This window comes from Arvicanthis niloticus, chromosome 14, assembly GCF_011762505.2.
Source record: "Arvicanthis niloticus isolate mArvNil1 chromosome 14, mArvNil1.pat.X, whole genome shotgun sequence".
NCBI classification, from domain to species: domain Eukaryota; kingdom Metazoa; phylum Chordata; class Mammalia; order Rodentia; family Muridae; genus Arvicanthis; species Arvicanthis niloticus.
In genome coordinates this window covers 52836126-52861960 of record NC_047671.1, presented here as the reverse complement: position 1 = coordinate 52861960, position 25835 = coordinate 52836126, and the positions used below count along the sequence as shown (strand labels likewise).

The window sequence follows — 25835 nt, the reverse complement described above, 5'->3', positions numbered from 1 at the left end:
GCACGGGAAAGAAAACACCTCAAACACAAAGGACACACCAAAGGCCAGTTTTCCTTCTGATTGTTATATACACACATTTCACAGGTTTATTATTATTATTATTTTTTAAAAATCTGTACACTTCACACGACAGTACAAATTAGCTACAATCTGCTAGTTACACATTAGGGCATTAACACAGCCCATGATTTCTGCCCTAAAACAGGCAACTGTGCTACTCCAACTCTCTGAAAAGAGATTTTCTCAACTCATGTCATTTGGCCCAGGCACCTCCTCTTCTGTAACTCCACTTCTGGACTCAGTGCTTCTCAGCCTTTTGACTAAGATCAAGTGTGGAACTGAGCCCACAAGCCCAAGCTATAATATCTTGCTTATTTCTATTTCAGGTTCAGCTCAAAGAGGGCATTCACTTCTTCATCTTCATATCTGCTTCAATGGCACAGCGTCGTCCCCTGGTTCCCCCATCCTAAACATCAAAGAAAGGAAAGAAACATGAGTGAGTTGCTTACATAGTAAGAGATGAGGTACAACAGGAATGCTGGGAATTTTATTTCTTGGGGCAAAGAATCTGCAGAGAATACCAAAGGGATGAGGTGGAAGGGATTTTCTGTTTTCCCAGAGTAGCTAAAAGAACACCTGGTATTTTGTGAGTGGAACTGTAAGACTGTTTTCTTCATGGTCCTCAAAATTCACCTGGGGTCCCACAGAATGACTATCAGTCATCCCACCCAGGCTCTATGACAAGAAATAGGTAGAGAAAATGAAAGGTGGGAGAGGCAGAAAGGGCAGTGGATAGTGAGGTGCTTGGCTAACATACCTGTCCAGTTGTTGGTCCCTATAAGAAAGGCCTTTCCTGCAGACTGACCCTGGCACTAGTTCCCTAGCACCTCCTGACAGTTGTTTTCCATGACATCAGGACAATCAGGCTTCATTCCATCTGCTGCTCTCTCCCTGCAGCCCAGCTCCTTCCTCTTGTGCAAAACTTTGCTGTCTTCGATAGATAAAAGATCCTATTAACCGGCCTTGCAATAGCCAGCCACTCCAATGAGGATCCAGAGTCACTGTTGCAGGCCAATAAGAAAGAATAGAGATCACGGTGTTCTGCTTGTGGTACAGGTCTACATGCGAGATGAACTAGTGAACACTTTTGCTGGACCAGACCAGTTTTGCATTTCTAATATGCAAGGATTAAAAAATTTTAGAACATAAGTTGCCAATAGCCAACAGTAAGAATGGAAATAACACCGTGCATTTGTGTAAGATTTTAATTTTTTTTCAAGTTCGTTTCATAACTTATTTTACCCTCACAACATCCCTGTGAGGTAGGCTGGACAGATATCTCAATCTTATTCTTTTTTTTTTTTTTTTTTAATTATTCCTTTTTTTTTTTTTAAAAAGACTTGTTTTCACTTTATACATGTGACTGTTTTGCCTGCACATGTCTATGTGCGCCTCAGTGCACAGTGCCTGTGAGGGCCAGAAGAGGGCTTTGGAGTCCTTGAAGCTGGAACTACAGGCAGAAGTGAGCCACCAGGTGGTTGCTGAAAACCCAACTCAGATCCTCTCCGAGCAGCAAGCCTTCTTAACTTCTGAGTCCCCTCTCTAGTATTCCCTCATGCTTTCTTTTAAGGCAAGGTCTTACTCTGTGTACTAGGTATGCCTTGAACTCAAAATTACTATCACATAGATGAAAAAATAAGGCCCTCAAAGGTTATCCAATGATCTTAGAACCTTATAGTTTTTGAGCAAGTTCTTTCCCTAACTTCATTGCTACCATGAACCAGGTCAGTCATTTAGTTCACGAAATAAGAGAATAAAAGCCCTTGGGCTAGATGTTTATCTATAACCCACAAGCTATTATTGTATCTGGTGGTCACTATTACTGAGATCTTAAACAATTTTTAAATTCCTATTATTTTACGTGACGTATGTGTAGGAGCACACATGCCACGGTGCATATATGCCAAAGTGCATATGTGGAGTTCATAGGACAACTCTGTGAGTTCTCTTCTTCCACCTTCAGTAGGGTTCTGGGGATCAAACTCAGGCCAGCAGACTACCATGGCAAGTGCCTGTAGCCACTGCATCATCTCACCTGCCCTTGCCGCTCTGAGCTGTCTTCCATTTGTAAGTTCAGAATTGGTAAAAGGTGGAAGCAAGAAATGAGGAGCAGGTGCATCCTATGTCTTTACCCCAAGAATATTTCATATTTCAATCCAGTGATCTTAAAAGTTGCATCTCCCAACCCTCCCTCCACACTCACACAAGCAAGAGACCAGAATGCAGAAGACAAAGAGATTCCTATTCAATGGATAAAAAGAATTTCAAGACATTGCCACAGTCTGCATGTTGGATTTCCCTCTGCCACCCAGGCCCAGCAGGAGCTGAGAATCTTTCTGGCAACATCACTGCTTGCAGCCATTCAATACTTACAAAGAGAGAGAGAAGGAAGGCAGGAGAGCCCATGGGGACACTGTCCTGTTAGAGGACAAACAAATACTGATCAGGTTCCACAGAAACTCTCAGCCACAAGCACCCCAAACCTTAGGACAGAGACAAAAGCACCATACACACAAAACAAAGATAAAATTTTAAAACTCAAGAACAAGAGGAAAGATCCCACAGCCATCTAGCCTATCTAGCAGGCAACTGCTATGAACTAATCCATCTCCACCCTGACAGCATTCTCCAGGGATTAATAGTTCAGTCATTCTGCTCAGACTATCTCCCACGTAACTGGGCCTCTCAGTCATAGCAGATTTCTTCAACAGTTAGACAGAAGCAAGCCACCACCATTCTAACATCTATGTGCTCACAGAAGGTTAGCAGTATTAGAGTAACTTAAGGTTCTCTGGATGTTTTGAACTTTTTTTGGTCTGCTCACCTTCTCTGAAGCATCTTGTTTTCGGGTAGAGTCTCTCCCCCGGAGACTTTTAGCACTGATTCCAGACTCAGATGTTTGCATAATCAACTGTGTGGCCAAGAATTGCTGCAGGGAGAAGAAAAATCGGAGGCCATAAAGATCCAACCCAGTAGGAAAGAATGAACATACTTCACATTTTGTGAACAGAACTTACACAGCACTCTTCTACTCAATTTTTTTGGCCTACTAAAAGGCTAAGTTCTAGCCACTCCTAAAAAATTCAGAAGTGAAATGTAGCTTTAAAATAAGCCAAAGAGCCTTCAGCAATTAAAGTCACTTGGCGAACTTAACAAAGATACAATATTGCTTAAAGATCAATACCACAAAGGGTGTGTAGTGTTGTACCTGTAAGATTGAAGTAGACTACTTGTGATAAATAGGGATTATAAACTCATGGTTGAATACATGTGCCAGAATATTTTATTCAACTAATAACATCAGCCCTTCACACACTGACTTGAAAACTTCAAAGGGGACTAAGGATATAGTTCAGATGGAACAGTGTTGGTCTGTCTAGCATACATGAAGCCCTAGGCTGGATTCCTAACATGACTCAACTGGGTGTGGTGAGGATGTGACATAGCTCAGAAGTAACGTACTTGTGCGGCCCCATGAAGCATGAGTTTATTAGATCCTTACCAACAAGAGCAACAGCAACAACAAAAACCCTCAAAAACTGAATTCATTTGCCCAAGAAAAATAGAATTTTTAAAAAAGACTTATTTATTTTTATGTTTATCTTCAGACACACCAGAAGAGGGCATCAGATCCCATTACAGATGGTTGTGAGCCACCATGTGGTTGCTGAGAATTGAACTCAGGACCTCTGGAAGAGCAATCAGTGCTCTTAACCCTCCAGCCCAAAAGATAGAATTTGTATCATAATTCTTCCATCAAACCAATCACATCTATACAACTTCAGTAAGAAAAAAATTATTCACCAATGTTCCTGATGCCCTATTACAAGTAAAAGTCATCAATACTTCCCCGCTCTTCATCCCTACTGAAACAAAAATGAGCACAATGTACCTGGATCTGTTCCAAAACATCTCTCTGCATCTCTACTGCCATGTGATAGACATCATGGTCTGAGCTATTGTACATAACAGCATTCTGAAACATCAGCATGATGTCACGCTGAAACTCAGCTGTGCTTCGGATCAGTCCATTTTCAATGTTTTTCTTTATAGTTGACAAATCCATAGGCCTAAATAAATAAACACAAGGGTAAATGGCCATGTAGAGAGGAGTATTCACTTGGATTTCAAAATATAGTGTTACTATACAGTCCTGTTCATATATACCTTCAGTATCAGCTACCAAGATTTAAACACCAACCCATTATCCCAAAGCATGTACTCAACTCCTCCAAAAGCCAATCTGTATAACAGGTATCATGAAAAGTCATGACAGGTGTTCATTCTTTTATACTATTAATGGTAATACAGTCACTGCAATGTAAGTTTTAACATTGTAATCAGAGCCTTTAACAATCTCAGCACTTTGCAGAAGCAGAAATTACTCACTTTCTGTGAGTTTGAGGCTAGCCTGGTCTACAGAGAGTTACAGGCCAACCAGGGCTATATATAGTGAAACCCTTTCTCAAAACACAACACCACCAACAACAACAAAAAACAAAACAAACAAAAAAAATCCACCCTGGCTTTAAACGTACTAAGGCAAAAATTCACTTAAGTCTACACAAATTTTAAGTCAAGTGTGCACTAGTTGGATGATGGCTTACCTCTGTACAATGCTATGGTAGCCAGGAGCTATGTCATCTGTAACAGGTTGCAGGAACACATTGGCATACCTGTCCAAAAAGAATAGGTTTATTATTGATTTATTCTCCAGAAGCAAAAGGAGAGAATTTTTTTTCATATAGCAGAAGGCATTAAGAATTAACGCTAACATAAGAGTCTCCCAGCTTCCTTGAATAGTTTCCTAAGCCAACAGTGAGGAATTGGTACTGCCTGCTCACCTGTGATTTGCTGCAGCCCTCCATACAAGCATGATGGCTTTCTTCCATATTTTCTGAGCCTGAATTGCTTCTTGATCTTCACTGCACACAGAACTGAAATTGATACAAGAGTGCAACTGAGCATAAAAAAAAAAAACGTCCTGTTTCTCTTAAACTATTTGTTTCAAGACAAGAAGGGCAAGTTAAGTTTAATTAAGACTACAAATGTGGCCTACCATTCAAAAAGTCCTGGGTGTACACACACACACACACACACACACACACACACACAAGTGGGGTGGGGTGGGGTGGGGTGGGGTGGGGTGTAGGGATGTCTGTAATCCCAGCACTCAGATTCTGAAATTCAAGATCACCCTCAACTACAGAGTCTGAGTTGACCCCTAGCCTGGAGGAGTACATGAGCCCACCTTAAAAATAAATAAACACATAAACAAACAAATAAATAACAGATACTCACAACTGCGAGGAGGCAGGGCTGCTTGGGATGGAATCTGCCAGAGTGTGTGACTGCAGTGTGGCATTATGTATACTAAAGCCATCATCACTTTCACTCACAGGGGGCTCATTATCCATCTCAGACAAATAGCCTTCTCCTTGATCCTCTTCCTTAGGCTCTTCTAGGCTAGCTGCTTCACTGACTCCATCTTCTTCCTCCTCCTCACCTGGGGCATCCTTAGAACAGTGTGCATTAGTCAACAGATGCAAACAAAGCTTCCTAGTAAGCCATCATTAACTGACATCTGTTTCCGGGTTAGGTCAGCTCTGGAGATGGCCTCTCCCTGATTTCTGGCTGAGCCCTCTATCACTCATACTGCCCTCTACTTAACTGACTGCCACAACAGAATTTAGAGCCTGGACAAAGAATAAAGCCCAGGATCTTTTTGAAAGGAAGAAAAGAAAAAAAAAAAAAAAAAAAAAAAAAAAAAAAAAAAGCTACTTACTTAAGACTAAGCTAAGAGGCTGCGTTCCTTCTTTCCCCTTGCTCTTGAAAGGAACTCTGACCCTGGATACAAAGTTACCAAAAATAGTTTTATTTCATGTCTTTTCTGATGGAGCAAGCTCACATCACATGACTTTAAATCTCTGTTACTACGACTTTAGTAATTCTAAATAACACAAGATAATTCTCTTTCAATGGTCTAAAATGTGACCTGGCTCCTATGTGTTCTTCCCGGCAACTCTAGTCAACTCCAAGTTATTCTGGATATATCAAAATTTCTTTGTGTATTACAAACAGAAAGGACTACGTGATCTTTACAACTCTCACAGGAGAAGCACATATTGCTATATACTCCCACTAGGTCAGAATGTCCACTACATCTTTTCCTTGTCTAACTCCTTACCAAGATGAAGATATGAATTTATGAATTTACTTAAAATTCATTTTAAATGGTAGTACTGTGGAACAACCTAATTATATGGCAAGAAGAATAAAGAAAAGTCTGAAATACCTTTATCTGGCTTCCAAAAATAGTCCCTGATTCTTCTTTCAATGAGTCTGCAGAGGAGAGAGAGACTGCCTGAAGATTTCACACCTTAGCCTCCCCTTCCTACAGACCACGATCTTAGCCTCCCCTTCCTACGGACCACGACTCTCCCTGCAGCTCTCCTTTCTTGTCAGGCTGTCCTGCCCTACACGTCCTCTATTTGCCCACAACCCACAATCCCTGAGAAGTCAAAGGAAAAGAATTCAAGTTAGATACAGTTCAAGCTTCCAGTCCTTTATTTACCTGACATTTCAAACTTGTGCTGAGTCTCTGCCTCTAAAGGATCTTCAATAGGATTTGAGCCATGGGATGGAGACAACATGCTTTCAGGGGATGCCTGAAGACCAAAAAAGAGTCAGTGCCCTGGTTACTAACAAACTGTTATAGCTCCCACAATTCTATTCTCCAATGTCAATGAGACCATAGAAGAAATCCCAACACCTGCTCATCTCATATTTTAATGTTCACTGTAGAAGGATACGGAAAGCATAGCACTGATCACCGCCTGTGGCTTTGGGCATGTGCAACATGTCAGAACTCAGGAATTCAAGTACCTAAGCTCTTACTTCTTGCCTAAGTCCCAGCCCATTCATGTTCAATACCTCTGTCTTCACAGCTGAAAGTGGCCTCTCATCACATTTCCCACTGGAACCATCTGCCTCACCAATCTCTCCAGCTGCAGAACTTCTAGGTTCTTCATCTAAGTCTTGACTCCTGAGTTCTGGTGGCTCCATACTTGAGACTGGACCAACTCCAGCTACTATCTCAGCCCCGGACATGCCTGGCTCTGGCTCTGTCGGTTCCACCTTAATCTCAACACCTGAATCCCTGATGTCTACCAGTTCATGGATCCCTTTGTTTTCTGATTCCTCGAAGTCTAGCCTCTCTTGTTTGACAGTCATCTCTGGTGCTGGAAGAGGTACTGGCTTGTCCCGCTCCTGCTGGATAGGGTGCTCCCAAGGGCCAGGCAGGGACTGAGGATCATCATTTTCTTCACAGAATGATAATGCTGCTTCTACAGCTGCTACATCCAACACTTCAGGGTGATCATCCACCTGTCCCACAATATACAAGTTGTTGAGAACACAGAGAAAGCCCAGGTCCCCCAGTTTAACAGTACAGAATTAGATGCTGAATCTACAGCCGCTTTCTATCTTTATCACTTAGTGGAAACGACAAGTGCAGACACTTGTGTTATGCATACAAGTAAGAGAAATGGAAGGGAAAATTAGTATACCAGACTACAAGGATGAAAAGGGGCAAAAGTAGAATTAAATAATTCTAAATCAAAGACAGGAAGAAGAGTGTAGTGCCCGGGAAACTTTTTAGGATTTTGCTAAATAGTTACCTTGTCCTCAATAATGGCAATAATGTCTCCAACTGTTTCAAAGTCCAACTCTTCACCTGTGTAAGACACAGCAATATCCATCTTCTCAGCCAGATCTAAATCTTCCTTCCCATCTATGCTTGGAGCCTTTGATCCACCAGGAGCCTCTGCTACCCCTGAGCGGAAACACTCTTCTTTGATAGAATTAATGATCATGGAGATTTCACTGCTATCCATGGAAACAGTCACAGTATGTGGATCCCCCACAGCTTCCAGGGGTACACAGGGCTCAGGCTGGCTCACTGATGAACAACAACAAAAAAGCAACTCAGAAGCTTATCTAGTATTAAGTGACCACCCAGAGATCACACCAGAACTGTAGACACTTAAGGTCAAAAACTTACTTCTGCCCTTGTTTTCTTCTCCCTCATTTTATTAACAAAGCAAAGTGAAAATAGAGTCTCAAGCCTGCTTATGTTTCTGCACTTAACTTGCCCCACCCAACTCACAAACACACCCACTTCCATCCTTGTTTTCCTAAGGATAAAGATGGTCCAAGTCTATGGAGAAGTATCTAGATAGGAGATCATGGTCTTGGCCACATTTCTCTAACTAAAGTTTGGTCCTACGGCTGCTCAGGGCGTGGGGCAGGGACGCACCTGGAGCTACACTTTCAGGAGTGGAGACAGCCGGAGCAGAGGATGGTGCTGGCAGTGCAGGCATCATGACAATGGTAGCCTGGGACACAGACTCTACAGGGGGTGGCACAAGCTTAACTGGAGGCTCACTGGCAACAGTAGTGAAGGAAGGAAGAGGAGCGGTGAACTGTGTGGGACCAGCTTCTAAAAGCCGGGAAAGAGTGGGAGCACCTGACAGACAAGAAGTACACAAAATGAGGGAAGACAGCATATGAACTAGAAGCAACAGCCACTCTAGGACTTCATTAAGAATTATTTATAGTTTCAAAGAACAAAAGTAAACTCTGTGTTGAATAAGCTATCACCGACACACCTCCTTTCTTTAACCTTATCTAAAATCTTCTAAGATAAGAACAAACCCAACTATCAAATTATACACTGTATATATTAAAAATGGGTGGTCATTTTCTCTGAAAAAAAAAAAAAAAAAAAAAAAGGCAGTCACAGACAATAAAATAAAATGACTGGTATGACAGGCTAGAGGCTAAGGAAGGAGGGGAGTTCAATGGCTTACAGAGCAAAATCCTGGACGGCTTGAGGTCTATATCAAGACCCCAACCCCAAAACCAAAACCAAACAAACACAAACACACACACACACACACACACACACACACACAAAGGGAGGAAAATCTCCTGCTACTTCTGAGCACACTGTATACCACCTAAGTTCAAAATATTAATCAAACACTGATATCTAATATTTATATGGTATTACTACTTTTGCTTCACATTGTCTGTTATTTAATTTTAACACATCCCTGTGAAGTATATACACCACCATTAATAAAAAATGGAAACGTAAGTCTCAATGGTTAAGATGCCTCTCCATGGTCATGAAACTAATAAATGCTGCAGATCTGAGTAGGTTCTCAATCCCTTGCTTTATAATCTCCGGGGTCTCTATCATCTTTCCATAAATTTACAACCACAAGTATATTGCCAACATTAATAAAATATGAAACAGTCTCAATAGTTACCTATTCAAAGTCACAAGATCAAACAGTATAAAACACACGAGACTCAAGCCCAAATCTCCAGTTCTAAATTTCTTTTCCTATTTCAAAATCTCATGGCTCTCTGACATCTTTTCACATTTTGCAAGACACAGAGATACCTTCACTACTAACTTTACTGATGCTTTGATCATCACCTATACTGTGGTAAATCAGAGCTATCAATATGTTACATATGCAATGGATCAATAATCTCAAATACTACATTGTTTAATAGAAAACTATCTCCAAAGCAAAGTCTAAAAACTGTAATTTGGCCTTAAATACAAGAGACTATGTTCTTTCTAATAAAGATGAAAAGCACAAACAGTAACTTACCTGAGGCAGCAGGGGAGGCTGCCACAGCACTGGTTGTTGGCTGTATGTCCCCACCATGTATCATGGGAAGAACCCCGCCTACCTCCAGGAGCACCCCTGTGCTGTTCAGATGGCCAGAGGGCACAGGCATCTCACTCTCACTGACCTGCCAGGGGAAACAGAGGTGAAGGCTATTCTCAAGCACTCTTACTACCACTTCCCCAAAACAAAAACAAGACCACGCTCCAGTAGTCAACGGAACTTCTTGAAACTAAAACCTAGTATCCACAGAAAATAATGCAAGATAGAAGGGAAATTCTAAACTATAATGTTCAGAACTTAAGTGTCAAGAGTTCTCTAGGGAAGGAAAACCACAATTTGTTCAGATACCTTAGGATCCAAGAAGTGACTTAATGCATTCTTTTTTTTTTTTTTTTTAAGTTAACCTTTAACTAGGACATTTTTTTCCTCTTTCTCTCTCTTTCTTTCCTTCCTTCCTTCTTTCTCTCTTTCCTTCTTTCTTTCTTTTTTTTTGCTGGCTTTTTTTCCCCCAAGTCTTATTTTAGGGCCCAGGCATTCCCTTCCAAATACTAAATCACCACAGCTCTCAAACACCCACAGAAGTCTCCATACCAGTCTGGGGCTAGTAGGCAGGAGGCTGCCCTTCTTCAAGAGCTCTGACAGCAGAGGGGAGGGGGGTGGAGTTGCTTTCTGTCCAAGCATCTTTTTCTGGGGTGAATCATCTGTTACTGGGGTCATGGGGGCTTCTAAGGGTGCAGAGCCTGGAGGAAGGGTGTCAGGAATCCCAGGAAACGAGGTGACTGGGGTACTCGGCAAAGTCCCAGGGGTTACCTAAGAGACAACAGAGAACCTTTATCTGACTTTTCAAACTATGGAAGGTTCCCTACTAATCTGGATGGGTTAGTGTGTCTATTATTTTATTAGTTCTGAATGGAAATAACCAGAAACAGTCTACACTTCCCATAGTATTTTCACCTCCACTCACTCTAACCCACAACCCAATCATTTCGTCCAACCTGCTATTTTCAAACTCCCTAAACACTATTATTATTATATTTATAAAGAAATGATCTCTTTCTTCAGCAGAAATTTTATAAGACTAAATACATTGACAAATAACTCACGTAGTCTTTTAACTATCTCTCAACAAGTCAGAATCCTCAACACTTTTTGGTCCATCCTTACATTAGAGGAGTGTGTAAGAAACTAAATCTTTAGTTTAGACCAAGAGAAGTTGCATCTAGGCAAAAAGTGTAGTTTCCTATCATTTAGCTCTCTGCTGGCTTACTGTCCCTTTGCAAATCAATTTCAATAAATGCAAATACACTTACCCCAGAGGTAGCCTCTTCCATAGTGGTTGGAGTCAAGTCTCCCAGTGGATAGTCACCTCCCGGGGAGGCAGAGTCTATAGGAGAGCGGACCATCACAGTTGGTAACCTGCGAGGAGGTGTTTTCACTGCTTGCCGAGCTAGAACATAAGCAACAGATGAAATCTTCAGAATTAAATAAGTGAAACCAGCCACGGTTATACCCTGAAGCAACAATTAGAAACGATTAGAAATTTTATTATTTTTTTTTTAGTTTAGTTTTTCAAACTAAAGTCAATTCTTACACTAAACAAACTCACTACTTAACTATTTCAAAGGTCCTTGTTGTAGCAAATGGCTTACATCTCAATATCTTCTTCAGCAACTTAAGATTCTGCTTTTAAAAAGAGGAAAAGACCTCATTGGTTCACACCACATAGTCTGTCTTACAGTTGCTAACATTTACGCTTCTCCCATACTTCACCACCCAGCTGTCTGAGATGAATTCTTGATCCCACCTCCTTCCTGGATTTGAATTCCAAATTTTGGGATTACAGGCACACATCACTGTATCTTGCTTTCCTTTCTTTTCTTTTTTTTGGGGGTGGGGTGTCTCACAATGCAGCTCTAGCTTGCCTGAAACCCAACTGTACTAGCTCACAGAGCCTGTCCTGCCTCAGCCTTCCAAATGCTAGCAATCACAATGTGTACTCACACACTCCGCCTTTGACTTTTTTCATTGGCCTCTGAGTTCTAGAATCTTAATTAAGGTTAATAAGATGGTTCTGTGATAAAGGGTTTTGTTATAAGGACTGATAATCTAAGGTCAATCTCTGGGACCCACTTGGTGGGAGGAAAGAATAGACTTTTAAAACTTGTCCTCTGGTCTATACATACCCATATGACACTTATCTGTGCCTCCACTTCCAAACAAACAAACAAATGTAAAAAAAAAAAAAAAAAAAAAAAAAAAAAATTAGGAAAAGAAAAGCCGGGTGGTGGTGGTGGTGCAGCCTTTAATCCCAGCAGAGGCAGGTGGCTCTTTTGAGTTGGAGGCCAGCCTGGTCTACAAAGTGACTGCCAGGGCTACACAGAGAAACTCTACCTTGGAGGGGGGTGGGGGGGTGAAACCTTAAAAAATAAATATATGAAGAGAATAAAAATAAAGAAATAAAACCTTAAATTATGTTCACTCTACCATTATCAAGCCTGTGAGTCCTACAAGCAAACTAGGGACCTGGGGAGTATGAGAGACCTCATTTTTTCCATTTCTTTTTGACATAAAGGATGGTTTATTCTGGTAGACAAGAGAGAACTAGGAGGAATGGTTCTTTCGTCTGCAGTTGTTTGTCAGTCTCGTGCATGCTAGGCAAGGGTTTACAGTTAGGCTCCATCCTTTACCTGCATACCTTATTTTATCAAACTTCTGTGCACATGCACACAATAGATCCGTACATTTTTCCTGTTCACTGCCAGTTTGCTCCATAGAGTAAAATCACTCAAATTTTAGAAAGAGGGAAAGTTTTAACTGCCTTACAGTTTAGCAGATCAGTCAGGAGCCTAAGACATTGGGCTAGGTCCACAGTCTACGACTGGGTAATCATGGGACATGACAAAAACTAGTGAATGGAAAATACAAAAAATGAAAGAACTCTGTAGGCTTCTGACACTTGTGAAAGCCTTCCAGTACAGTGGAATTCCTTCTGATAAAAGCTTGTTTATTTAATGACAGCCTGGAGGTCTGACTTTAGCAGGCATATACAAGGCCCTCGGTTCAATCCTTAGCAGAAAAACAAAAAGAATAGTGTTTCAGGGAAAAAGAGAGGAGGAAAAGGAGGGACATAATAAATTTGGCAAGTAAACATAAACTAGTAGATTATACATTAGAAAACAACAGCTAAGTCTCCACAGTGCAGTGGTCATCACACCCATCTAACTACATAGCCAACTGTCATTAGCATGCAAAACCACATGGTCAATAATAACAGAAGCACAAACTCAGCTTACCCTGATATGCAGCATCTGTGGCCTTCCTTTTTACTTCAGCCTCTTCCTCCTCCAATTTCTTTTTCCTAAAAAAGGAATTGAGGTATGTCAGCCAGCTGTAGCTCCTCTCCACACTTATAAAAAGGTGTCCTGACACACGAGCACAGCACAGATGGCACCTACATTGCAATGTCACTGCAGAGCTCATCCAGTCTGCTGTCCATGTGCCCGGCTTGAATTAGTTCTGCATCTCTTTTCAGACGCCTATAGAAACAAAGAGGCAGACAGCAGTTTTCTTCACAGTTCCTAGTTTGTAAGTTTCTGGGTTTTTGAGACAGTCTTCCTCTGTAGCTCCAGCTGGGCTCAGACTTACACGGATTTCTTTTTTGGTCTCCCAAAGGTTGGGATTACAGGCGTGAGCTACTAGACTCTCTTATTCATTTATTAGTGTGTATGTACAAGTACAGGTGGACACACTCCACAGCACATGAGGTCACAGGTCTAATACTTCCGGACTTATAAAGGGTCCCTTTCATCTCTGCCACTGAGCTCTCTAATACTATAAACCACATTCAGAGGTTTTTACTTGTGGCCTCAAGTAACCTTTTCATTTCAAACTCCTGAGTAGCTGCTGCAGACATACCATGCACCCAACATTTTAACTACATTTCTCTTTTTCTTTTCTTTTCTTTTTTTCTTTTTTTTTTTTTTTTTGGTTTTGGTTTTTTGTTTTTCTTAAGACAGGATTTCTCTGTGTAGCCCCAACTGTCCTGGAACTCAGAGATCTGCCTGCCTCTGCCTCCTAAGTGCTAAGATTAAAGGCGTGTGCCACCACAGAGGATGATGGATCTCCAGCTTAGTCTACAGAGAGAGTTCAGGCCAGCCAGTACTATACAGTGAGACCCTGTCACTCATAAACAGCAACTTAATCTTGTGTATACCAGAAGTCAGCCCTTTATGTCTTTCCAACGCCCCACCCCCACATCACCTGACAACTACCTGTATCTCTCCTGTGTCTCCTTTATGACTTTCTTCAGTTCCTCAACTCTCTCAGCAGTCAGTTTGCGAACAATCACGTCTTCGACAGTTTCTACCACTTCTCCTTTCTCACCCCGTTTCCGCCTGTGGAAAAAAAAAATCAAACAATAAATCCAAATTTAAATAATAGGACATTTGTTTCCACTTGTATTCACTGAGCCTTTTCTACTATTGAATCATAAATAAATAACATCTGCTATACTTTTCTCACCCAAAAACATTTATTTCCACAGTGAACACTTCCCAACCAAACAGATGTGGACTTGGGTTTATACTCACTTTGGAGTCTCAGTAGTCTCCAAGAGCTCAGAATACTGTGAAGCACAATGCTGTAAAACAAAGAAAAATGTGATAAACAAGCTCAGAAAGAAACAGGCTTTCAAAGTTTCAACAATACAGTAATAAGACTTAGTGAAAAAAGCTATTCAAAGCTGTGTAGCTTGGTTGGTCATGGTGGGAGGCAGAGGCAAAGGATCTCTGAGTTCAAGATTAGCCTGGTCTACATAGTGAAACCCTACCTCAAAAGAGAGACTCACTGTGTGTTTGGGGCTCAGTGGGTAAAAAAGCATCTGCTGTAAGACACAATAACCTGAGCTCATTCTCAGAACCCAGGGTAAAACTCATTCCTGAAAGTTATCCTCTGACCTCTACACGAACACACAAAACTACTACTATTTTTTTTTAAAGGCATTTTCCTTTGTTTCTGATTTTGGAAGATTTTAAAATATTTTTATTTAATAAAAATAAAAATTTAATTTTTATTAAATTTAAAATATTCTTACTTAAATTTTTATTTTTTATTTATGCAGTCAGTACACTTAACCACTGACCCATCTGGGTCTTGTTATGTAGCCCTAGTTGGCTTGAAACTCTCCATGTAAACCAGGTTGGTCTTGCACATGTTAACATGCACCTGCCTATCTCTCAACTGCTAGAATTACAGGCATGTACCAATACATGCAGCTTATAGCACTCTAAGTTATTTTCCCCTTCACGATACAGAAAACCTTGTAAGCAACAAGACAAAACCCGGTAAAGAACCAATTTCATATTCCAATGAGTAAAAAAGAAAACCTGAGTGGTAACTTACTTTTTGAGAGAACCAGTCTGGAGGCCGGCCAGGTTCTGCAAAGGGCTTGATTGCTCTGCTCACTGATACCCTACAAAATGAGAAAAGCCTTGAGGTACACTGAGCTCAGAGTTTAGAGATGACATATAATAAAGAATTGCTACTAAGAAGTATTAGAATACTTTCCTTTATTATTAACTCTATCTACCTACTTCTCAGTACTAAGAATACAAACCAGAAGCTCACTCACACATTAGATTAGTGCTCCACCATAGCCATACCTCTAGTTCTGGAATACCTGATGATGGAAAATGATGCAACTATTTAAAAAACAACTTAGGGGATGGTGAAATGGCCCAGTGGGTAAAGGAAAGGCACCTGCTGCCAAGCCTGATCCTGACTCCACCCCCAGAACCCACAATCTACTATAATCTACACGGTAGAAGTATCAACTCTGTATGTTCTCCAACCTCCACACTACCACAGTGGTTTGCATATACCTATATACACATACATGCATAATAAATAAAAATGCAATGTGAAAATCTTTAAATGAATCTAGGACCTCACATATTTAGGAAAATACTATATGACCAAACTATATCCCTAGTCTGGATTAATTTTTAAAATTAGGTCTTTGGTCATTCCCCTTTGAGAAACCAGTACCTATATTTAATACATCTTTCTTCAGGACTGCTTTTGAAGAAGCCTATACCTTGCTCTCATTTTTCCTTCTGAGTAGTCCCTTTCTCTCTTAACCCTCATTATGAAACTGTATTTAAATACCTTTATTAACACTTTTTTTTTTTTTTAAGACAGGGTTTGGGCTGGAGAGATGGCTCTGAGGTTAAAAGCATTGCTCTTTCAGAGGTCCTAGTCCTGCAGTGACTTGAGGCGTAGGTTCTCTGGAAGGAACCTCCCCCTTCTCAGAGGTGAAAGGGAGAATGGGATGGGGAGAGGGCTCTTATGGAAAGGACTGGGAAAAGGAATGAGGACTGCAATTGGGATATCAAGTGAATAAATAAATAAATGGGGGAAAAAGTAACAACATACACAAAGACAAGTTCATAGACACTGAATTAGAATACAAGAGTCAATCTTTGTACAACTTTCTGTAATTAAATATTATGTGACTGTGTTAGTGCATACAAATAATCCCAACAATCAGAAGACAGATGAAATCTTGAGGTCAAGATCACATGAGCTGGAGCTACTTCGAGATCTGGAGGCTAGTAACAAAAACTAAACCTTTATAACAACAAAAGACATATTGCAGTGAGACATTATTGCTTCAAGTAAAGAACTCAAGTGTTTCCCCAAATTTTATGACTAAAATATGTGATACTGTTAAATATTACAGAATAAAATATAGAACAATATAAGCTACAATGATGCCTTCTTTTTTACTTTTTTTTTTTTTTTTTTTCCCCCTGGTTTTTCGAGACAGGGTTTCTCTGTGTAGCCCTGGCTGTCCTGGAACTCACTCTGCAGACCAGGCTGGCCTCGAACTCAGAAATCCGCCTGCCTCTGCCTCCCAAGTGCTGGGATTAAAGGCGTGCGCCACCACCGCCCGACGATGCCTTCTTTTTGAATTATTAAATAACTACATTTGGGAGGGAAAAAAAACACACACCAGATTAGATTGTTTTTAAAAGCAGAAATATTTCTAGAAAGTTGTTGGAAAAACTTAATAGCTGGCTGGATATGGAGATGTGTACCTCCAATCCCAGCACTCTGGATGCAGAGACAGGAAGATTACTCAAGGCCAGTCTAGTTTACAAGGCAAGTTCTAGGTCAGTCAGAGCAATAGAGTGAGACCCAGTCTCAAAACACCTATACACACATAAAGACAGAAATTGCAGGGGAAAAAAACAAACAAACAAAAAAAACCTGACTGCTGCTGACATTTTTTATAAACCCATCTCATTAGTTAAAATTTATGGGGTTTTGTTGTGTTTGGTCAGAGACTTATGTATTCAGGCAAGCCCTGACCTAGATGACCTAGGATGGCTAAGGATGACCTAGAACTTCTGACTCCCCTGCCTCTACGTCCTCCTTTAAGATCCCAGAAACACATGTTGACATCCAGTTTAGCTTATCCAAAGGCTTGAGGATGTTAGGTGAACATGCTACCAGTTGACCTTTCTCTCTGACCTATGGTTTGCTTTTTTGGTTTTGTTTTCTTTTTTAAGGAAATGCCTCATGTAGTTCAGGTTACACTAGAATTCCTGATCTTATGTCTCCTTTCCAGTAGGGATTACAGGTGTGTGACACCTCACCTGTTTTTCTTTATATTTGAGTTGGGTATGGTAGGAGGATCAAATTTAAGGCTATCCTTGACTCACATCAAGTTCTGGCTCCACAATGAAGAACTACTAAGACTTCTGGGCCAGACTGGACCAATAGTGAGTTCAAGACAAACTAGACCACATACTCAGATGCTGTCTTTAAAACAAACAAACAACTCATGAAAATCTGTCTCAGAAAGAAACTATTTGATTATAAAGCTTAAAAAAAATTGAAAGGTTGGCTGGGTATGGTGGTATACATACCTATAATCCTAGCAAGTTGAGAGGCTGAGGCAGGACAATACCTATGAGTCTGAGGCTATTCTATGTGATTATGGTCCTGCTTTTAAAATCAATAATACCAGGCAGAGTAGTGGATGGCTGTAATTCTAACCTTTGGGAAGTAGTCAAGGTCAGCTACATGGTACGTTCGTTCCAGACAGACTATATAGCAAGACTGTTTTAAGACCAAAAATGGGTTAGAGAGATCACTCAGTGATTAAGACAATGCAATGCTATTGCAGAGGACCTGAATTCAGTTCCCAGTACCCACAAGAGGTGGCATGCAACAGCTCCAGATCCATAGGGATCCAATGCTTTTGACCTCCAAAAGCACCTGCATTTCCATCCATCCATCCATACACACACACACACACACACACACACACACACACACACACAAGTTTAAAATAATAAAAATGCTCTTGCTTGTTCTAAAAGCCTTACAATCTGAGTTTGATCCCAGGAACCCAAGGAAAAAACTATCTTCACAAAGATGTCCTCTGACCTCCATACCCAAAACCATACTTTTTTTTGTTTTGTTTTAAATTACAGAGCTGAATAGTTCGTTCCTTGCCTATAAAATCCCAGTCTCTGAGGATCCAATGACTTCTGACCTCCAAAGGCACCAGAACACATGGTACATATATATACATGCAGGCAAAACACTGATACACACACAAAATAATGATGATTAAAAAAATAATTTTTAATAGTAAAAGTCAACAAACAAAAAAGCAAAACATATTTTCCTAGCTGATTCTCAAGCAAAGAAATAGAAGAAACTAAACTAGTAATCAACTTTTGGCTTGGCTTGGCAGCTCACGCCTTTAATGTCAGCACTTGGGAGGCTAAGGCAGACAGGTGTATGTGAGTTCAAGGCCAGCCTGGTCCATATGGTGACTTCCAGACAACCAGGGCAATAATATCAAAAAAAAAATCTTCAAAACTTTTGTGTTATAAACAATACCAATCAAAGAAGTATAAAGACAGGTTGGAAAGGTAAGTCAGTGGTTAAGATCATTGTCTCCTCTTCCAGAGGACCTAGGTTCAATTCTAAGCACGCATATGGTGGCTCAAAACCACCTCCAGTTTTGGGGATCTTGTACCCTCTTCTAGCCTACACATATGTTACAGACATAATCAGGCAAAGCGCATATACATAAAAAGTAAAACAAGTGATTAAGAAAGTGTTTCTTTTAAAAGCATAAAGATAATACTCAAAAAGGAGAAAGTCAAAGGATTAGGATCCAGAATACACATAGAAATATAATGCAATTACTGAAAGAAATTCAAACAAAAAAAAAAATATGCCTGTATAGATATAAAATGCTCTTACAAAAAGAAAGAAAAAAGAAAAAAAAAAAAAACCAGGGCCAGCAAGATAGCTTATCAAGTTCCAAAAGCCTTACAACCTGCGTTTTGGGCATGACTGATCCCGAGAACCACATGAAAAGATATTATCATACACAGTATATCAGATAAATGCATATCAAAACAAGGTTAAGAATGCCAGGCAGTGTTGTTGCACACCTTTATTCCCAGCATTCAGTAAGGCAGGCTGATCTGAGTTTGAGGCCAGCCTGGTCTACAGAGTGAGTTCCAGGACAGCCAGAGCTACACAGAGAGAAAAAAAAAAATTCCCCAAACAATGAGCAAGTAGATGTGATGGCTCACATTTGTAATTCCAGGTCGGAAGGCTAAAAGGGGGGAAATCACTGAGATCTAGGCCAGCCCGGACTACATACATACACAGATCCTGTCTTTAAAAGCAAACAAACAAACAAAAAAAAGGTGCAGTAAGTTGGCTCAGCTGACAAAGCTCCCAAGCCTGAAGATCCCCATAACCCATTAGGTGGAAAGGGAACCAAATCCTGCAAGCTGTCTTCTGACCTCTATCCACACTTAAGTATACATGTACACAAGCAGTAACACAAATAAGTATAAAAGAAAATCTGTAATGAGATGATTTACTAGCATAGCTACTATAAAAATAAAGAAATATAGTGAAGCAGAAAGAGAAACCGGAGGGGATGGGGCTATAGTTCAGTTAGCTGAGTACCTGCCTAGCATGCATGAAACCTTGGTTTGATCTGTACTACAAAATCTGGGCCTCATGGTACATTACCTGTAATCATTGTATTCAGGAGGGAAAGGTAGGACCAGGAGTTCAAGGTCCTCCTAGGTTAGAGAGTTTGAAGCTAGCTTAGCTAAAAGAAATAAAGATTTGGTGAGTCACAGTGCTCACACCTTTAATCTCAGTACTCAGGAGGAAGATCTGAGTATAAGGTCAGCATGGTCTATCTACATAGTGAGTTCCAGAACAGCCAAAACTACATAGTAAGACCTGTCATGAGGGAAAGAAAGAAAGAAAGAAAGAAAGAAAAGAAAAGAAAAGAAAAGAAAAGAAAAGAAAAGAAAAGAAAAGAAAAGAGGGGAAGGAAGGAAGAAACAACAACAACAAAAAGTCTGAACTTGTGACACAAGCTAGTGGAATATGCCAAAGCAGCAGACAGTGTGGGCTAGTCTGGGCTATCTTTTTCTTTTCTTGCTGAGCATAGTGGCACATGCCTTTAATCCTAGCCCTTACAGGACAGGGTAGGAAGACCTCCATGAGTTGGAGGCCAGCCTCATTACAGAGTTTGATTCTTGTCCAAAAAAAAAAAAGTAGAATCTTTACCCAGCATGCACCAAATTCCAAGTTCCACCCCCAGCACCTCTACTCTCCAAAATTTGGAGGGATGAAGAAATGGCTTAGGGGTTAAGAGGACATGTTGCTATTCTAGGAATCCATGTTAGTCAGATATTTCATATCTTCCTGCATCTCCAAGGAATCTGATGTCTCCTTCTGGCTCCCAAGGGATTCTGCACTGATATGCCCATAGCCTCCACCCAATACACAGATAAACATACATATATTTAAAATAACAAAGAAAATGGCTTGGCAGTTCTTTAAAAAAGACTAGGAGCTACCACATGACCCAGAGACTTCTTGGGTGAGATCTCCAGGGAAATGAAGACAAAATCCACAAAGACCTAAGTCATCTGTCCCAAATGTCAGGTAATGAATATGTAGATGACTGTCCACAGCCAGGGGATGTGCATCCTTGGATTTCCTCAGCCTACATTGTACAATACAGTCATGCCCAAAACCAAACAGAGATGTTTCTGAACTTGTACAAACTTACTCCCTAAACCAGTGGTTCTCACCATTCCTAATGCTGCAACCCTTTAATACAGTTCCTCATGTTGTGGTGACCTCAACCATAACATTATCTTTGTTGCTACTTCACAATTGTAATTTTTTTTAAAAAATTATAATGTAAGTATTTTTAGAGACAGAGGTTTGTCAAGTGTCACCACCCCAGGTTCCTCTGCCCTAAACCACTTACACACTACTTCACTGCATTAAGTGATATAATCTAGAGCTAACTTGGAGTATTTGGGAGAATATGTGTTGGTTACATAAAAATATGAGGTATCTTATGTACAGGAATTGAACTACCACCATCTTTATACCCTCACAGGTCCTGGAACTAAATCTGCATGGATATGGAAGGGATGACTCATAGTATTATCTGGCCAATACTAGAAACACGTATTAATACCTGTTACATGTGAACAAAACTCGAAGAGTACTATGTTAATTGACTACAAAGCTAGTCCCGGAAAACTACACTCTATACATATAGGACAGCCAAATCTAGGGAAAGAAAGTAGACTACTCAGGGAAGAGAGGGAGAGGTAAATGTAAAGAGATTTACTTTAAAGATTAAAGAAACTTCTTAAATTATAGGGACGGCTGCACAAGTCTGTGAAAATAGAAGGAACCATCAGTATTTTCCTTTTCTGTAGGCTTATTTTATGGTTTGTGATTCGTATTTTGGTCAAGCTGCCTACTACATAAAGCTTAATGTAAGTTAAGAAAGGAATATATTGAAGTGAAAAATACTTAGTTCTGGCTAGCTTGATTGCCATGTCTTTAATTTCAGTACTAGGAAGGCAGAGGTAGGCATTCTCTGAGTTCAGGCCAGCCTAGTCTACAAGGTGAATTAATTCTAAGACACCCAGGGTTACATACAGAAACCCTGTTTCAAAAACAAGCAAAAAATAAAAAGAAAGATAACTCAGTCCAACGGCTCAAGAAATCAGATATCTTAGATTCCTTACCAGTTCTGATCCCCACTCCTCATGACAGAAGATGCTAAACACAACTTCTCTCGGATGGACCATGGCTCTGTTGGGCCAGTACTCAGCAGCTTGTGCTCTGGAAATAAAGAAGGCTCAGAAACAACCTCTGAGCTAGTTCTAAACCCCAGAACAGCTAAAGCCTGATATAAGTAACACCCCAGGCAGACTGTGTAGTAATAATCCTGGATCTCAGGAAACAGAGGGATGCAGATTTCTTTGAGACTAGTATGGTTTGCATAATGAGTTCCAGGCCAGCCAGAAGCCTGTCTCAAAATAAATACATTTCAAACTTGTTCGAACTACTACCATCAATTATTATCACCAAATCTTGAGTTTTCACCATTCCAATGAAATATCACCATTATTTGCCAGGTTTCTTTTATTGAACACACATTTATAGAACATTGTGTTTAAATGACAAGGCTTCGAGGTGGTCTGCTTCCAAAAAAAAAAAAAAAAAAACCAAAGAAACAAAAAAAATGGCAGTTTTACGTTAAAAAAAAAAAAAAAGGTTATAAGGTTCTCTTTAAAAAACAGTTTTAAAACTTTCAGTTTGAACTCAGGTTTATTTCCCAAAATTCCAAGCGGCCACTGGCACCTCCTTCTTAGCATAAAGTTGTTTACATTTCAGCCCCTCAACTGTCGGGTATAAACCAGTTCCGTCGGTGAAACTGAAAAATGGCTGAAATACACGAAACGCATTTTCTTTCCCCAGTGGCAGAAAACGCCTAGAGTTAACAGATATCATTCCGAGTGCTTCACACAGCTTGGTTAGATGAACGACTGAGTCACTGGCCACTTCATACTGCCTTTATGTTTTACCCTAGATAGCGCCTAGCACACAAAGGCTTCCTGGGCTGCTTCGCACCAGCCTCCGTTTCCTCCCAACACTGTTAAGCCCCAGGTGGTGGTCCTGAAAGCGAATGAAAGGCAGATCTCTGAACTGTGCGCTCTCTTACAACCCACTCCTCCCACTCCTTTCATGCCTGAGAAGTGGGATGCCTAGTCTCGACTCTACAAAAGCCTTGAACATGAAAGCGGATCCGATACTCACTGCCTGTCCCGGTCGCCATTTTGGCTTCGACGTCTTCTACGCTTGCGACAGACGCGGGGAACTCTGGGAAATACTGTATGAATCCGTTCGCGGTGCCTCGTGGGTAAAGTGGGTGGGTCAGTTTGCCCTACTAGAAGCGAAGTCCCTCTAGGAAAAGTTTTCTTTTTAACTAATAAAAGACAATGGATCTCAGCTGAAGCCTCAGAAAAGAAACGTCTAGGCTTAGAGTTAAGTGAGACAAATCCCATAACGAACAACTTGGAAGTGACAGTTGGTAACCCGGACCCACATTAAAAAAAAAAAAAAAAAAAAAACAATCTTCCGGTCGGCTCTGCCCCCTCCCTTTTGCTGATTGGTTCTTTCAGGCTTCGCTTTCTGGTTGGCCGGACAAGGTCAGCGCGCAATTTAAAACATTGTATGAGGAACAAAGCTGTTCGTCGTGGGCGGAGTTGTGCGCTCCGGAGTCGTGGTTCGCTGCTGGGTAGAAGCTGGGATTAGAGAAGCAGCGAGGCAGACTGTCTTCGGGTGAGTGCAATTGGGCTGGATTTCAAATTGGAATTGGTTATCAGCTGTTTCTTGCGTGTCATAGTCCGCAGAAGGTTCCTGTGTTTTCCATAATTCCCGAGTTCTCGTGGTCTTTGAAGTGAGGTTGGAAAAGTACCCTTGGGATCCTGAAACACACTTGCACTAGCGGGCCTGTAGACAGCCTATGTGGAGCGTGGCCTTCTGTTCTGCTTTTAGAGCCAGATATCTCTCCGTGCCTATTCACCTACAGAAATGCAGCTTTGGGCTGTATTAGTTCTCATTCTCTTCCCCTTGGCTGATAAATGGTGTATAGTCTCGACCTAGTGTCCAAAGCAAGGACATCCCCCTTACCAGGGGACTGTTTTTAACCTACAGGTTTGCAGTTTTTGTGCGATAATATTCTACCCATCTACTCTTGTCTCTTTTTAGACATAGACTGACTGCTTGTCATGTCTCACGGGATCCTTTCTCCGCCAGCGGGCTTACTCTCTGATGAGGATGTTGCAGACTCTCCCGTGTTAGAATCCACAGCTGCAGATCTAAGGTCTGTGGTCCGAAAAGACCTGCTGTCAGAATGCTCTGTCATCTCCGCCTCTCTGGAGGACAAACAGGTAAAGGAGTTGAGTGGGTTAAGGGCAGAAAGTGCTATCTTCAGCCTCACAGTTATTTATACAAGGTAGTATGAGATGAAAGGCCAGTAATCCTGAAGAAAGATCAGTTCAAAATTAAGGACATACTTTTAATCCCAGCACTTGGGAGGCAGAAATAGCAGATCTCTGAGTTAAAGGCCAGCCTGGCCAGGCAGTGGTGGCGCACGCCTTTAATCCCAGCACCTGGGAGGCAGAGGCAGGCTGATTTCTGAGTTCAAGGCCAGCCTGGTCTACAGAGTGAGTTCCAGGACAGCCAGGGCTACACAGAGAAACCCTGTCTCGAAAAACCAAAAAAGAAAAAAAAAAAAAAAAAAAAAAGGCCAGCCTGATTTACCAAGTGAGTTCCAGGACAGCCAGGACTACACAGAAATACCCTGTCTTGAAAAACCAAAACAGAAAATAGGGTAAAACAAATAGTCTGTACCTATAAGAATATTATTGGCATTATATTCATGAAATATCTCAGTTGCAATTGCGCCATGCTTTCTGTTAGTATTCTGTCTAAACTACATCTCCACGGTTACCTGGCAACAGCCAGGTATGATCCTCCCCAGTTACCTAGCAACAGCCAGGTAGGCCTGGTCCACTATAAAAGGGGCTGCTTGTCCCCTCCTCACTCTGTTACCCTCTCTCTCTTACTCACTTACTCCTACCCTCTTAATCTCTTACTCTCTTACCCTTCTACCCTCTTGCCTCTCTGTCCCCTCCCCCCTTCTCTTCCTCTCTCTCCATGTGGTCATGGCCTGCCTCTACTTCTCTTCTTCTTCTTCTCTCTTATCCTTCCATCTTCTTCGCCCCACCTTTGCCCTATCTCCTAAATAAACTCACCCCCTCCCCCAGCCCTGTGGTCTGGAGTGGTCTGTTTGCTGATGTCGGACGTCTGAGCAAACAACTAACACTTTCAGTTAGGGAAGAATATCTTATTTCTCTGGTATGCAAGCTATTAAGGATGGAAGATGTGAGAGTGCATGTTTAGTATGTTCTAGGTTCACATATTGCACCTCATACAATTATTTGCAGAGAATCGTGGTGGCCTTAACTAGATAGAATGGAATTCTTGTTCCATTAATAATCGTAGCTGCCATTGCTTTAGTCTTTTACAAGGCCAAAGATTCTCAGCTATAGCACTGTTGATGTTTGAAGCCAAACCTTTGGGGTGGGGGTGGGGTGGGGGCTGCCCTAGCTTGGCAAGATGTTTAGTAGGGTTAAGGGCCTTTGTTCACTAGACACAATGCATTTTTACTATTTAGAATTCAGTGTCCTTGGGAATACAGAGACATTCTCTAAATATCTGCTGAATAAATGGAGTGGTTACTATTTAACTTTATTCTTCAAGTCACTCAGAACTTGTTCACGGTCGCCTAACTACTAAATGATGAAATGCATATCTATTGTTATTTTATTATTATTACTACTATTATTATTATTTATATGTATGATAGGGGACATCTTACTAACCCAATTTTCATTACTGTGCTTTGAAAAAAAAATTGTATTTATCAGAATTGGAAAGATAGCTCAGGGCCAAGATCTCCTCCTGTCCTTTCAGATGACCCAACTTAGCTTCACAACACCAATGGCTCACAACTGCCTGTAACTCCAGACTACAGTGGATCTAACACCTTCATGAACAGAAACAAATAAATAAAAATTATTGGAGATAGTATTTGTAGTCAAGGCTGGCTTTGAATTTCTGATC

At 40.9% G+C, this 25835-nt stretch overlaps 2 protein-coding genes across 7 annotated transcripts in view; one reads left to right on the top strand and one right to left on the bottom strand.

Annotated features, from left to right (window-relative positions):
* Window positions 1–60: 60 nt before the first annotated feature.
* On the bottom strand, window positions 61–23213 carry Brd8 (bromodomain containing 8). Of its 6 annotated transcripts, XM_034518323.2 has the most exons (22): window positions 22962–23116; window positions 21887–21983; window positions 15171–15240; window positions 14360–14409; window positions 14042–14164; window positions 13226–13306; window positions 13064–13128; window positions 11081–11217; window positions 10362–10580; window positions 9750–9894; window positions 8378–8587; window positions 7740–8020; window positions 6994–7446; window positions 6635–6728; window positions 6356–6402; window positions 5362–5576; window positions 4905–4997; window positions 4668–4736; window positions 3953–4130; window positions 2885–2989; window positions 2434–2478; window positions 61–466 (listed from the first exon to the last, which is right to left on the bottom strand). In XM_034518323.2, the coding sequence occupies exons 1-22, from the start codon at window positions 22978–22980 to the stop codon at window positions 407–409; spliced, it is 2856 nt and encodes a 951-aa protein (XP_034374214.1). In that variant the 5' UTR covers window positions 22981–23116; the 3' UTR covers window positions 61–406. The 6 variants fall into 6 exon arrangements, with proteins under 6 accessions (XP_034374214.1, XP_076768949.1, XP_034374215.1 ...); XM_076912834.1 differs by lacking the exon at window positions 21887–21983 and having other exon boundaries at window positions 22962–23213; XM_034518324.2 differs by lacking the exon at window positions 10362–10580.
* Window positions 23213–25835, top strand: part of Kif20a (kinesin family member 20A) — an 8992-nt gene continuing 6369 nt past the window's right edge. Inside the window, exons 1-2 of the mRNA XM_034518318.2 lie at window positions 23213–23486; window positions 23916–24097. Coding sequence (XP_034374209.1) covers window positions 23936–24097 — 162 coding nt within the window. The 5' untranslated portion in view covers window positions 23213–23486; window positions 23916–23935. The remainder of the gene's footprint in view (window positions 23487–23915; window positions 24098–25835) is intronic.